The sequence below is a fragment of the Lynx canadensis genome, chromosome B4, assembly GCF_007474595.2.
Source record: "Lynx canadensis isolate LIC74 chromosome B4, mLynCan4.pri.v2, whole genome shotgun sequence".
In the NCBI taxonomy this organism is placed as follows: Eukaryota; Metazoa; Chordata; class Mammalia; order Carnivora; family Felidae; genus Lynx; species Lynx canadensis.
In genome coordinates this window covers 37,098,467-37,112,374 of record NC_044309.1, presented here as the reverse complement: position 1 = coordinate 37,112,374, position 13,908 = coordinate 37,098,467, and the positions used below count along the sequence as shown (strand labels likewise).

General features: G+C 46.1%; 1 protein-coding gene across 1 annotated transcript in view; it reads left to right on the top strand.

Moving 5' to 3' along the window:
- The window catches only part of B4GALNT3 (beta-1,4-N-acetyl-galactosaminyltransferase 3), a 102,757-nt gene that overhangs the window by 65,875 nt on the left and 22,974 nt on the right, over positions 1-13,908 (top strand). Inside the window, exons 2-3 of the mRNA XM_030322101.1 lie at positions 9,231-9,334; positions 10,332-10,409. Coding sequence (XP_030177961.1) covers positions 9,231-9,334; positions 10,332-10,409 — 182 coding nt within the window. The remainder of the gene's footprint in view (positions 1-9,230; positions 9,335-10,331; positions 10,410-13,908) is intronic.

Genomic DNA, 13,908 nt, shown 5'->3' with positions numbered 1-13,908 from the left:
CATCATTATTATCAAATATTCCCACTTCTCCCCTCTTGTCTCATTAGCTGGCTGGATGGGGCTTGCTCTTCTCTTTTTCAAAGCTCTTCTTCCCTCCCAGTCTTTCTTCCAGGCTTTGTTTTTTTCCTTCTGGTTTCTACTTTTTCTTTCTATAACACTTTCTGTGTGCCGGAAGGTCCTCCAAGACCTTTAACTATGGAAACCACCCCTCCCCTCAAGTAGGGATGGGGCCACCTCCACCCATTCAGGAAAGAGATCTTGGGATCTGGGATCTTGGGCCTCTACTGCTCCCCCCTCCCACCTGAAAAGAAGTAGAAGGAAGAGCTCGGCCTTTTGACTAGCTCCTGGGCTGTTGTCCTCACTGTTGGGGCTTCCATAGGCAATATCAGATCTTCAGGTGCATCGTGGGGTTAATTCTGCTGAAACTACTCCATTGTCTTTTTACAGAACCGGGGTTTTCCTATACCTGTTCTGCTTCTCTTGAACTATTTGGGACCCTGACGGCCATTTCCCTTATCCCAGAATAGTTTGCAGAGCGTTTCGCCTGAGGTTTCTACAAGTCTGGAAAATCATCAAGCAACGTCATCTCATTCACATCCAGTTAGCCTAGCTGTCTAGTGCGGGTCTGTTTGCATAAAGCAAAACTGGCTTGTGCACGCCCTGCCTGTGCACACAGGTGTGAGTGCCAGGACACAGACATGTTGGTCCTCATGTCTCAGTTTGTATCTTTCTTTTTTTTTTCTCTCTTTTTTAAAAAGATATTTTATTTATTTTTTCCCCAGCCCCTAAAGATTTTATTAAAATTTTTTTTAAGTTTATTTATTTATTTAGAGAGAGAGCAGGGGAGGGGTAGAGAGAAAGAGAATCCAAAGCAGGTTTGTGCTGTCATTGTGGAGCTCAACACCGAGCTCAGTCTCACAAACTGAGATCATGACCTGAGCTGAAATCAAGAATCAGAGGCTTAACCCACTGAGCCACCCAGGTGCTCCTATAGATTTTATTTTTAAGTAATCTCTACACCCATCATGGGGCTGAAACTTACAACCCCAAGATCAAGAGTCACATGCTCCACCAACCAAGCCAGCCAGGTGCCCCTCAGTTTGTACCTCTCTATGTATTGCAGTAGTTAGCAGAGCTCTGAGTATATAACAAGTGCTCAATACATGCCTGGTGATTTGTTTGTTCACTGATTCATTTATTCACTCTTTCCCAGCCTGCTAATTGCTTACTCTTGAGCACTGCGAACTTCTGTGAAATGCAAGCTGGTGCAGCCACTCTGGAAAACACTATGGAGGTGCCTCAAAAAACTAAAAATAGAACTACCCTATGACCCAGCAATTGTACTACTAGGCATTTATCCACGGGATACAGGTGTGCTGTTTCGAAGGAACACATGCACCCCCATGTTTATAGCAGCACTATCAACAATAGCCAAAATATGGAAAGAGCCCAAATATCCATCGATGAATGAATGGATAAAGAAGATGTGGTATATAGATATACAATGGAGTATTACTCGGCAATCAAAAAGAATGAAATCTTGCCATTTGCAACTGCGTGGATGGAACTGGAGGGTATTATGCTAAATGAAATTAGAGCAAGACAAAAATCATATGACTTCACTCATATGAGGACTTTAAGAGACAAAACAGATGACCATAAGGGAAGGGAAACAAAAATAATATAAAAACAGGGAGGGGGACAAAACAGAAGAGACTCATAAATATGGAGAACAAACTGAGGGTTACTGGAGGGGTTGTGGGAGGGGGGATGGGCTAAATGGGTAAGGGGCACTAAGGAAATCATTGTTGCACTATATGCTAATTTAGATGTAAATTTTAAAAAATAAAAAATAAAATTAAAAAAACAAAGTACAGAATCAGAAAAAAAATTAAAAGTTAAAAAAACAAAAATATAACATCAAAATTTTAAAAAATAAATAAGTTGAAAAGAAAGGTTAAAAAGAAAGAAAGAAAGAAAGAAAAGAAAAGAAAAGAAAAGAAAAGAAAGAATCCAGGAAGGGAAAGGATTGTCCCACATTTTCCTCCATGTTCAGAAGCTTGTCTGTGTCCTCATCCAGAAAGACTGGAAATGACAAGCCTAGTGGCTTCTGTTGTGATCTGAGGGATCCTAAGACTACCTAAGTGGCCCTTGTGTAGGTACACCAGAGGGTGAAAACACCTCTTGAGTTGGCTTGGGCCAGTCTTAGAAGTCCTGGACCCTGTTACCTCTAGGTTTTCCTGAAACCATCCCATTTCATCAAGGGTCTTCGGTCAAAATTCCTCCTGGACAGAAATGTGTTTGTGGCTGTAATTGTCCTGTCGACACTGACCAGCAAATGGGGGCTTAAATGTTGTGGGGGTTTTTGTTTTTGTTTTGTAATAATGATGATGACAATATCCTAGAGGTGCCTTGGGACCTGGCCAAACCTTCTGGGGCCTCTACTGATCAAACCCGTAGCTTGGGGAACGGAAAGTTACGGGCTGGGCTGTGTACAGACAGACTCTACATTCCCAGAGCAGCAGCAGCATAATAGAAAGGGCATTTGCCCTCTCTATCTCCTCTCCTCATCTACCCCCTTAGAGTTTTATGCTTGAATCTGGATGTTTGAGTGAACAGGAAGTACTGGCAGCAGAGCTGAAATATACAAGTACATATTTGGCACAGCTCTGATGCCTTCTTTTGCCCCCCCACTTTAGGTGGCACCCAACAGGGCAGTAGGTACAGTCCCTTGCATCTTGCTGGCAAGCCTCGACCTGCCAGCAGCCAAAACCATTACAGCAGCTCAGGTGCTAGCTTGGCAGGAAGCTTGGGAGCAGCTGGCTGTTCTGGTTCCTGAGCTCGGCTCTAAGCAGCAGCAGCTTGGCAGTGGGGGTACAGGGCAGTGGGGGAAGAGGCTCATCAGGCCCTACCTGTATCTATCTGCTCACCAAAGAGGAGCTAGGGAGACACTGGGACCCCACCTCTCTCCTCTCCTCATTACCTGCCCCTCCCCAGCCCCACCACACACCTGTGCTGTGAGGGAGACTGAGACAGACTGAGCAAACCACTTGTAATCTTCCTCTGGGCCAACCCCTGCTTGCCGACACAAAGCTGGATTGTTTTTCCTCATGTTGGGAAGGAAGAAGCTCAGAAAACAGGAAGAGGGGAGCAGGCTTATGTACAGATACATCTATGTCCAATTCTCAGCTGTTTGGGGATATTTGGGTCTCCACACTCCCTCTTGCTTTTCTTTGGCTTATATGGTGAGGTGTTAGTGGCCAGGTTAGAAAGAGAAAGGAAATAGTCTGGGGAGTGGGGCTTGGCAGGTGGGGGTGGTGAGGCAGAGATAATTAGGGAGGGGATAGTTTGGTGATTAAATGAGTGTCTGACACCAGGTGATAATGATGGTGGTGGAGGTGGATGGAAATTCTCAAGTGTATTCAATAGAGACTAGTGGAATTAAGGACACAGCCTTTTGTCCTCAGTTCAAATACTGGTCTCTTTCACTACCTCTGACTTTCAGCAAGATTTTTAACCTCTAAGCCTTGTTTTCCTGTAGGCTTGTATTAAATGCAGTTTTCTATATTTCACTTAATATAAGTATATATATGTACATATGCCTCCCACACAAATGTTGACTGATAAGGTTACATTAATAATAAGTTCTCTTGCATCATGGTGTCATGGGCTGGAAAGGAAAGATTAAGCCTCACAGCTCTGTCTCTGCCACTGGAGCTTTGTGTTGGCCTTAGAGACTCCCTCCCAGGTGACAGTCCCTGGTTTCATCCCTGATTGTGCCACTGCAAGTTTCTGGTAGGGTCCAAGCCCTGCTGGCTTCTAGCCATAGCAGCTTTGTTCTGCTGAGGACATGTGACTGGCTCTCAAGTGCACTCCAAGGTCAGAGCTACAGTCTTGCTTTTTTTGTCCTAGGACTCAGTGCTGGTTGCTGGCATTTATGGAACTGTGCCCTGGGTGTCATGACCTCTTATTCCCTTGGCAACCTCTTGTTCTCTGGATTTCATCACCTTTTCTCTGCACAGACGCTGGGCATGTAAGCAAAGTTGCTGCACTCACCGTGGACCTTTGGGCCCTTTACATCTGGTGGGGCCTGTGGGACCAGCCCTCCTGGCTCTTCCTTCAGCCCCACCTTCCCACTGGCCTAGAGGGGGGTCAGTCTTCCCCTCTTAAAAAAGTGTTTTAGGGGCACCTGAGTGGCTCAGTCAGTTAAGCGTCCGACTTCGCTCAGGTCATGGTCTCACGGTTTATGGATTCGAACCCCGCGTCGGGCTCTGTGCTGACAGCTCAGAGCCTGGAGCCTGCTTCGGATTCTGTGTCTCCCTTTTTCTCTACCCTCCTCCACTCACACTCTGTCTCTCTCTCTCAAAAATAAATAAACAAAAAAAAAGTGTTTTAGTTCAGCAAACATGCTAGCCCTTTTCGGCGGAGCCCTGCCCAAGGCTGGAAATGGAACTTCAGAAATCCTATTTCCATTGGCCCTGCCTCTTTTAGACATTTACTCTCAGCTCCACCTCTCCTGTTGACACCCAGCCGACGCTCTCCATCTTAGTAAACAGCAACTCCGGCCTTCTAACTGTCCAGGTCCAAAAGCTTCAAGTCATTCTTGATTCCTCACCTCATATCCAATCCATGAGCAAGGCCTGTCAGCTAGACTTTCAAAATCTATCCAAAATCTGCCTGAGCAGCGAGGGACTTCCTTTCTTCCTGGCGTAAATGTCCCTGTTGACCATATGACATATTGCCAAGAGAGGCCAGAGGTCAGGAGAAATGAATGCAAGTTTCAGATCTGCAACATCGTGATGGGTAGTAAAATAATAGGCTGCAACCTGTTCATTGCTTATTATATTCCAAGTACTAAGTCCTTAAGGTGGATTATCTTATTCACTGTGTGACCATGGACTGATGACTTCACCTCTGTTTCTGTTGTTTCATCTTTAAAATGGAGAGGACAGCAGTCCATGGGGAGGCTGTGAGGATGCAGTGAAATAATATACGTGACAGTCTTTGAAAAAAGCAGCAAGGGATATATGTATCCCATATTTTTCTCAAAGAGCCAACATGATCATCTTCAGGCCTTTGAAGAGTTCACATTGCATAGAAGAGGGATGTTGGCAAAATTCCAGCTGATGGTGAATTTGATAGCCCAGCTTTGTGAGGGCAGAATGTGAGGCCCATGGTGGTGCTTTATCTGTCACCTGAGATCGGGGTGTCTGTCTCCTGGCACAAATGTGACACCTGCTGCAGGGGAAACAGGTCCTGGCAGCTGGCACTCTGGGAGGAGAGGTCTGGCCAGGAGCAGGAGGAGTTCACTTATCAGAAGGCAAGTGACAAGTGTCAATAGTTAAATCAGCACATTCTTTAGATCCAAGTTCCCCCCCAGGGGGCAAATCAATGCCTGGGTATCCACTAGCAGGGTTAATACAGAGGCAAAGGCACGGGAAAAGGGATTGCCAAATGGCCAGCACACAGCCCAATGCCTGCTATGCCCTTGGTGGATATTAATGGAGGGAAGGATGGGCAGTGGGCAGGGAACAGAAGGTAATACCCAGGAAACAGATGCAGTATTATCCGTTGTTCCACTGCCACTGAGTTCCTGCTGGCCCACAGCCTGCTTGCTTCTCTTACAAAATTGTCCAGGGCCTTGAACTTGTATCTGACTTCCAGGTCCCAAACCCCAAACTCATTGAGGAAGGAATGCTTGTTGAGTACTTACAGTGTGTCAGATTACTTGCTCAAGCAGTCAGTCACCATTTATAAGCAGTAGATAGACAATTGGGTCTGACCCCGAAGACTTGCTTCTCTTTCTCCTATACTCTGAAGTCAGCAAAGGGAATTTTCTATTCCTGAGCTTACTAAAGCTTGGGCTGTTGACTGCCCCATCTCTAAGTATCTCAAAGCCATCCCAACACCTGTGACCAGGGGCAGGGCCTGGTTGGGTTTAACCTTACTGATCCATCCCCTTTCCCACAGTGGATTTGTCCTTGCTCACTGAGAGAACCACCTCTTACCTTCTTTTACAGAGACCTAGAGCCAGACACTAAAGGTGATAAAGGCAGATTTTATTCAGTACATCACGATATAGGAAAGAGACCTCAGGAGAGAACTGAACTCAATTCCCAATACAGCAAAGGCAGCGGGGGGTTTATAGCCAGCATGCAGAGTGAGGGCGGCAGGAGATGGAAAATTACTAAGGGGGAGACATCAGGGTGGGGGGTTCTTGCTAAAGGCAGGCTGAGAACTTATATATCAGGGATCGGAGATGAGGAATTGATCAGTTATCAAGGATAATCAGATATCAAAGGTGGGGGAACTCCCGATAAAAAGACTTAATGGGATTCTTGGGGCGCCTGGGTGGCTCAGTCGGTTAAGCGTCTGACTCGATTTCGGCTCAGGTCATGATCTCACGGTCATGAGAGTGAGCCCCAAGTTCAGCTCTGAGCTGGGCATGGAGCCTGCTTGGGATTCTGTCTCTCTGCCCCTCCCCCGCTCTTGTGTACCCTCTCTTTCTCTCTCTCTCTCTCTCTCAAAAACAACAACAAAAGACTTCACAGGATTCTTCCTAAACACTGGACTGGGCCAGCAAGGACAGGGCCCAAGGAAGAGGCCTACTCAAAAGGCGGGCTCAGAGGAGCCTGTCCAAAATTTGGTCAAGGAATCTTCATTGCTTCCCAGCAAATGCCAGGACAGGGCATTCTGAAGACCCACAATGATAGTTCACTGATTTCAGGTTAAGTTGTCTCACCTTTGGTGTGACTTCCAAGAGTCAGAGAATTTTCTGGAACTGAAAACTAGTCTGAGAAAGGATGTGCATTTGAGACATACTGTAACTCACATCACTAGGGGAAGTACTGTTTTTATTAGTATTTCCTCACAACTTTGTCCAGAGGTAGATGGCTTTTCATTCTAAGAACAAAGTCAAGGAAGAGATGACCCAGTCATTCAAAGGCAGAAGCAAGGACTGCCCACCCCTCCCCACAGTGTGACTCACTCCCCACCCAGGCACTGAAGCTCCCCAGCCACCAGCCAGCCACTCCTTGGGCTTGGCAAGGGATCGGGCTCTTAGATTAGTTGTGTCTGAGTTGGGATTAACAGATGAACAAACAGCTCTCTCCTGAGCTCATCCAGAAATCTAGGGTGTAGGTCTGGGAGCATTCTTTCTCTTCCTCCCTCCCATAGCCTCACCTCACTTCACTGGCCCCAGAATCCTGCTTCCTCAGAACATCCCCCTGCACTGAACTAGTCTGACCTGTTCCTGACTGCCAGCTGGCCAACCATGGAAACAGGAGAGACCTTGATGGCAGAGGGATAAACCTGCAGAAGTCCCCATAAACATAACATGAGCAGAGGTTTAACGTCTGTGCAGAAACCCCGAGACACAGATCCCCAGCTGAGGCCTCTGCCCCTGGGACTCTTTCAATGTCTGTGCCAAAAATGCCCACAGGAGAAAATGCTGGCTTTTGAGACAGGGAGGCTCTGTGTTCTGATCCTGGCTTCAAAACAACTAATTCTGGGGGCCTCCCAGGTGGCTCAGTCGGTTAAGCGTCTGACTTTAGTTAAGGTCATGTCATGATCTCATGGTTTTGTGGGTTTGAGCCCCGCATTAGGCTCTGCACTGACAGTACAAAGTCTGCTTGGGATTCTCTCTCTCTCTCTGCCGGTTCCCAACTCTTGGTGTCTGTCTTCTTCAAAATTAACTAATTAAAAACAAAAACTAACTCTGTGACTTTAAGCTCTGAGCTGCTCTTCCCCATCTGTAAAATGGAGGTAATCAGACCTGGCATATCTCACAAGATCCCAAAGGGCCACACCAAACATAACTATAAGAAAAGCATCCCCCCACCCACCGCAATCTCCCTGCTAGAGTCAATTACATAAACACTTATGCAAAATGTTGATGTCCACCTTCTGCCGGCGCCACATTCATAGACTCTGCTCTTTTCTCTCTGTCTGGTTTGCTGTATCTCTACTGGTGCTCACATAGGGGTTCCTATGACACTCTGATTTGGGCCAGCTATTGGCTCCCAGTGGTCAGTGACCGTGAGTCTAACTTCTTTTGTGCAGCACCCACTGCAGTGTCTGGGAGCATCTTGATAGAGCTGTTAGAGAGAGAGTAGTAGCCCACTGGGAATCTGAACGCTTGAGTTCCAGGCTTAGCCTTGTTGCTATTTGGTGAGTGAGCCTAGAGAAGTCATTTGACCAGCTGGGGTCCCATTTTCCTCATCTGAAATGATGACCAGATGATCTTGAAAGCCTCTGCTAGCTCTTAATAGTCTATGATTTGGGTTCATGGCCAGCAGTGATTTGGTTTCACATATTCAGAGTCTGATAGTCATGCTCAAGTGGTCTCTGTGTCACATGGGGAGGCTCTGACCCCCCCAGTGCTGATCCACTGAACCTTGATTTTTCTACACCCTCTCCCTCAGCACAGCTCTTTGCTCCTTGACTCCTTGCTTGCACCCCCAAAAGTGTCCTGTTCCCCCTCATTCTCACCCAGTTTGGCTTTTAGCCTTCCCAGATGTGTGTTAGCCAACCCGTTGCAGATTCTTTGGGGTGTAGACATCAGCTTCCAGATAAACACAGGAGTAGTGAGGCCTCTAATCTTCTCTCTCCAGCATTTTATAAATTTGTTTGACATGTACCAAGTCCTGGCCCAGCCTTTCCTGCCTTCCCACCTCTGGTTCCATCTAGCAGCTCATTGATAATGATGGGCCAGGGGGAGGGCCTCCCCACCAACTAGACAGCACTGCTGTCTCCCTGGGCTTAGAGGAAAGAAAGGGACTGAGCTAGAAAGGGAACCCATGCAGGAGCAAGCTTATTTCCACTACCTTTCACAACCATTTTCCCACAGCGGCCTTTGGGAGAAATCAGCCTCAAGAGGCAACTGGGGAAGAGGCAACCTGTAGCGCTGGACAAACTGCATGGACAAATGGACAGTGTTCCATTTTCACCTGGCCTGGCTCCTTCTCTGATTATGGAAGACAGCAAATTTTAATGCAATAGGAGCTCATTTCCTCTCCCTCTGCCCTATTGACCTTGGCCAAGGTTGTAACTATCTCCTGACCCCTGACCCCCATCCCCTGCCGCAGCCTCCACTTCATGCCCACCACGTGAAGAGGTGTGAGGACCAGCAGAAGGGAAGAAGCTTACCTCTTTTATTCCCCCAAATCTTACAGACCTATGAGGTCTTCAAGTTATGTTGACCTTGCTTCTCTCTTCTTTCCCTTCCATAGGATACGGCAGCTGGAGAGAACTGGCCAAGGCTCTGGCCAACAGGAACATTCCAGCTGTGGATCCAAATCTCCAGTTTTATCATCCCCAGAGGCTGGGCTTCAAGGTATGTGGTGGGGCAGCCCATTTTCCCCGCTAGTACATTAACATGAGTTCTCAGCTGTCCCTGCCCTTATAGCCTTAAGGGAAACCTCCACTTTTTGGTGATAAGAGGCCAAGGAGAGGAGTTCCTGGAATTGTAGTCTCACATCACAGGATCGTGTTAGCTGGGTGGGTAGAGATGTCCATCCTACCCTCCTCAGAGCCTTCCTCTCCCGGCTCAAGATACCCAGAATTGAACCGCTCCAGGCATGTGGCCTTTGTCTCCAATAGTGGCAGAGGGCTTAAGGCAGAACCAGCATGTCCTGCCACTCACTGGCATGAGGACTAGGCTGGGGCCTTAGTGACGGTCCCAGACACTCACTGCTAAGAGTCAGAGATGGTGAGGTAGACATATACAGCTGCAAATGGCCAGGGGACAGATGTGTAATGGAGCATTTTTTCTGTAGTGTTTCTCAGGGCAGTAATCCTTAGGGAGGCAGGAGTAGCTCTGGGTGGAATTAGGGAAACTGGGGCCTAATTCAGTCTGGAATTCTAAGGTTAGACCTCTGAGCCTAGAAAAGACATGGATCTCCAAGGCTGGACCAGTACCAGACTGAAACCGTGCACCTGCACAGTGGGTAGGGAAGGGCTGGGTTACCCCCAACAGACTTCTACTTGTTAGGACAAATGAGTGACAGACCTGGGCAGAGTCCTGGGGGTGTGGAGAGGAAGACAGAGGTAAGTTCCTGCCCTCAAGAGACTGATCTAGTTAGAAATTTTTTATTCCATATGGGAAGACAGAACATTCAAGAAAATAAAAGAACCTTAGGAGACCAAAGAAGTCTATTTCTGAGAGATATAGTGTGAATAATAAATGGGAGTGTCCCTTATGTTGATAAGCTTCCTAGGAACAGAGACTGTGTCTCCTGGCCCTCTGTTTCCCCCTACGCACTTTCAAGGGGCCCCAAATCCCGTTCTTGCCCTACTATTCCCACCAAATTCATTCTTCACTCTTCTGCTAGGACCAAGACTCTGAGCGAGGTGGGAGCGCTAACAGCAGCTACCTGAAGTGGAATAAGCCCGTCCCCTGGCTCTCAGAGGTAAGGGACTCTTTACTGTTCCTGCTCTTGGAGATGGTCAAAAAGTAGTTTTCAATAGGTAATTCCAGCAGAGACCATAGAAAATTTTCTTCTAGTGGTTATTATGAACAATTTTCCTCTAATTTGGACAAAAAAGGGGGGGAAGCTCCAGTCTCTTTAGTGTTCTTCCTTTAGAGAAGAACATTTGCTTTGAGCCTACTACGTGCTGGTTTTTGCATATCATCGCACATCAGCTTTATAACCCTGTAAGTAGTATCACTATCCTCACTTTACAGGTGAGAAAAACAAGCCTCAGGAAAGCTACATGGCTTTCACACCCACATCAGTCTTAAAGATAGGCTCTCAAACTGTCTTTCTTAGGCTAGTAAGTCCTATTAGATATTCCAGGAAGGAAGGAGTCCATTGTTAAATAAGGCTCAAAAACTATATGCTACATCCACTTCTTGGAAATCACATTAGCACATGAAAGGTTCTGAGAAGTTCCCAGTGATCTGTTTAACTTGGTTTAGCTCAGCAGGTACCAAACTTATTTGTCTCCTGACTTGTTTTTTCCCATGAAGCATGTCTTAATATTCTATGAAACTAGTGTTCTAAGGATCATACTCTAGAAAACTCTGCTTCAGAAAACTTTTTTTTTTTATTGAGAGAGAGAGAGAGAAAGCACGAGAGGGAGAGGGGCAGAGAGAGAATCTTAAGGAGGTAGGGTTCAATCTCAACACTGAGATCATGAGCTGAGCTGAATCCAAGAGTTGGACGCTTAACCAACTGAGGCACCCAGGTGCCCCTAGAAAACTTCTAGGAAGCAGTTAAATGTGTAAATGAGTTGTCAGGATACCTTACACTTATATAGGATCTGACAGGGTTGTTTTTTTTTTTTTTTTTTTTGTAAATAAACTGAGGCTCAGTGAAGTTAATTAACATGCTCAAGACTACCTTAAGAAAATGCTTATGCCAAGACTCCATGGTAACATGGTGCTTTGGGGCTTCGTATTTTGCAACTTGCCCATAACTCAGTGCCTTTTAGTCCTGAGACCCACGGACATGGGTTACTTTTCTTGGCTGGGTGGTATTGGCCAGCCCATTGTCTTTATCCATACCTATCACAGATTGAACTCTTCAGTCTGGGTGATTTTATTTACAATCCACCTATTTGCTGTGGGGCAGGAGTGAAGGAGGCAGTATCATGCTAAATGTGATGTTAGGTTTTCCATGCCGTGAAATCACCTCTGTTTAAAGCCCTGAGAGAGGGAAGCCTGGGTGGCTCAGTCCGTTAAGCGTCCGACTTCAGCTCAGGTCATGATCTCAGAGCTTGTGAGTTTGAGCCCCGCGTCGGGCTGTGTGCTGACAGCTCAGAGCTTGGAGCCTGCTTCCGATTCTGTGTCTCCCTCCCTCTCTGCTACTCTCCCGCCTACACTCTGTCTCTCTCTCTCTCAAAAATAAATAAACATTAAAGCCCTGAGAGAGGATGGATTACAAAACTGGCACACCTATACTGGGTGACGTCATCAGGTGATTATGCCCTGCCCCACTTGGAGATAGTACTTTGAAAAGAGAGGCCCTTAAAGAGCATTGATCCAATGATCCAGCCTTCAATCCTTTGAGGATCGTTAGGATCATTTTTCTTAATGAACCAATTATTTTTTTTTAATTTTTTAAAAGTGTTTATTTATTTTTTGAGAGAGAGAGAAAGAGAGAGCACGAGTGGGAGAGGAGCAGAGAGAGAAGGAGACACAGAAACTGAAGCAGACTCCAGGCTCTGAGCTGTCAGCACAGAGCCTGACACGGGGCTCAAACTCATGAACCATGAGACCATGACCTGAGCCAAAGTTGGACACTTAACTGACTGAGCCACCCAGGCACCCCAATGAACCAATTATTTTGAAAGATTATGACTATATAACATTCTGCATTTTGTTTTACATGTTTGTTTGTTTGTTTATTTGAGAGAGACAGAGCAGGCAAGTGGGGGGAGGGGCAGAGAGAGAGAACCCCAAGCAGGCTCCATGCTGTCAGTGCAGAGCCTGACTCGGGTTTGATCCCACAAACCATGAGACCATGACCTGAGCCAAAATCAAGAGTCAGAGGCTTAACCGACTGAGCCACCCAAGCACCCCAACATAGATTCTGCATATTTTTTAATTTTCTTTTTTTTATGCTTTCTTCTTTTTTTTTTTTTTTATTTATTTTGAGAGCGACAAAAAAGCAGGGAGGGGTAGAGAGAGAGGTAGAGAGAACCCCAAGCAGGCTCCTTGCTGCCAACACAGCTCAACACAGGCTTGAACCCATGAAGCCATGAGATCATGATCTGCACTGAAACCAAGAGTTGGACACTTAACCAAGTGAGCCATCCAGGTGCCCCACATTCTGCATTTATGAATTATTAATGTCCCCAGTTTTTTTGGCCAATCAAGGATGGAGATATACATATATATATGTGCATATATATATATATATATACACATATATATGTGAAATTAAAACAGTGAACAAATAGTAAATAGTGATTAAAATAGGATTAACTTTTTATTTAATTTTTAAAATTTATTTATTCTTATTTTATTTTTTCAACGTTTATTTTTATTTTTGGGACAGAGAGAGACAGAGCATGAACGGGGGAGGGGCAGAGAGAGAGGGAGACACAGAATTGGAAACAGGCTCCAGGCTCCGAGCCATCAGCCCAGAGCCTGACACGGGGCTCGAACTCCCGGACCGCGAGATCGTGACCTGGCTGAAGTCGGACGCTTAACCGACTGCGCCACCCAGGTGCCCCATATTCTTATTTTAAAGAGAGATTGAGCATGAGCAGGAAAGAGGGGCACAGAGAGAGACAGTGAATCTCAAGCAGGCTCCACACTCAGTGCAGAGCCTGATGTGGGGCTTGATCCCATGACCCTGGGACCATGACCTGAGCCAAAATCAAAAGCTAGACGCCCAACTGACTAAGCCACCCAGGTGCCCCTAGGATTAACTTTTTAAAGAAACAGTTGATCTTTTACTAAGTGTATGGCCTTTTGGTGGTAAATGCCAGAGGTCCATGAACTTTTTTTTTTTTTTTTTATATTAAAAGTAGCTTTACCAAAACAAAAAATTACCTTGCAAAATCCTCATTACAGTTTTCATGAATTTTCAGGGAATCACTAATCCAATCATCTTATTTTACCAACAAGGAAAACAAGGCCTTTGTTAAAAGGTTAAACAACTAGGACGCCTGGGTAGCTCAGTTAGTTAAGCATCCAACTCTTGATTTGCACTTAGGCCATGATCTTACGGTTCATGGTTTCGAGCCCCACTTTGGGCTCTGTGCTGGCAGCGTGGAGCCTGCTGGGGATTCTCTCTCTCCCTCTCTCTCTGCCCCTCCCCCGCTCACACTCACATGCGTGCTTGTGTGTTCTCTCTCTCTGTCAAAATAAATAAACTTTAAAAAGAATCCTCAAAAAAAAAAAAAGGGTTAAGTAACTGGGGCACCTGGGTAAATCAGTTGGTTAAGCCATCCAACTCT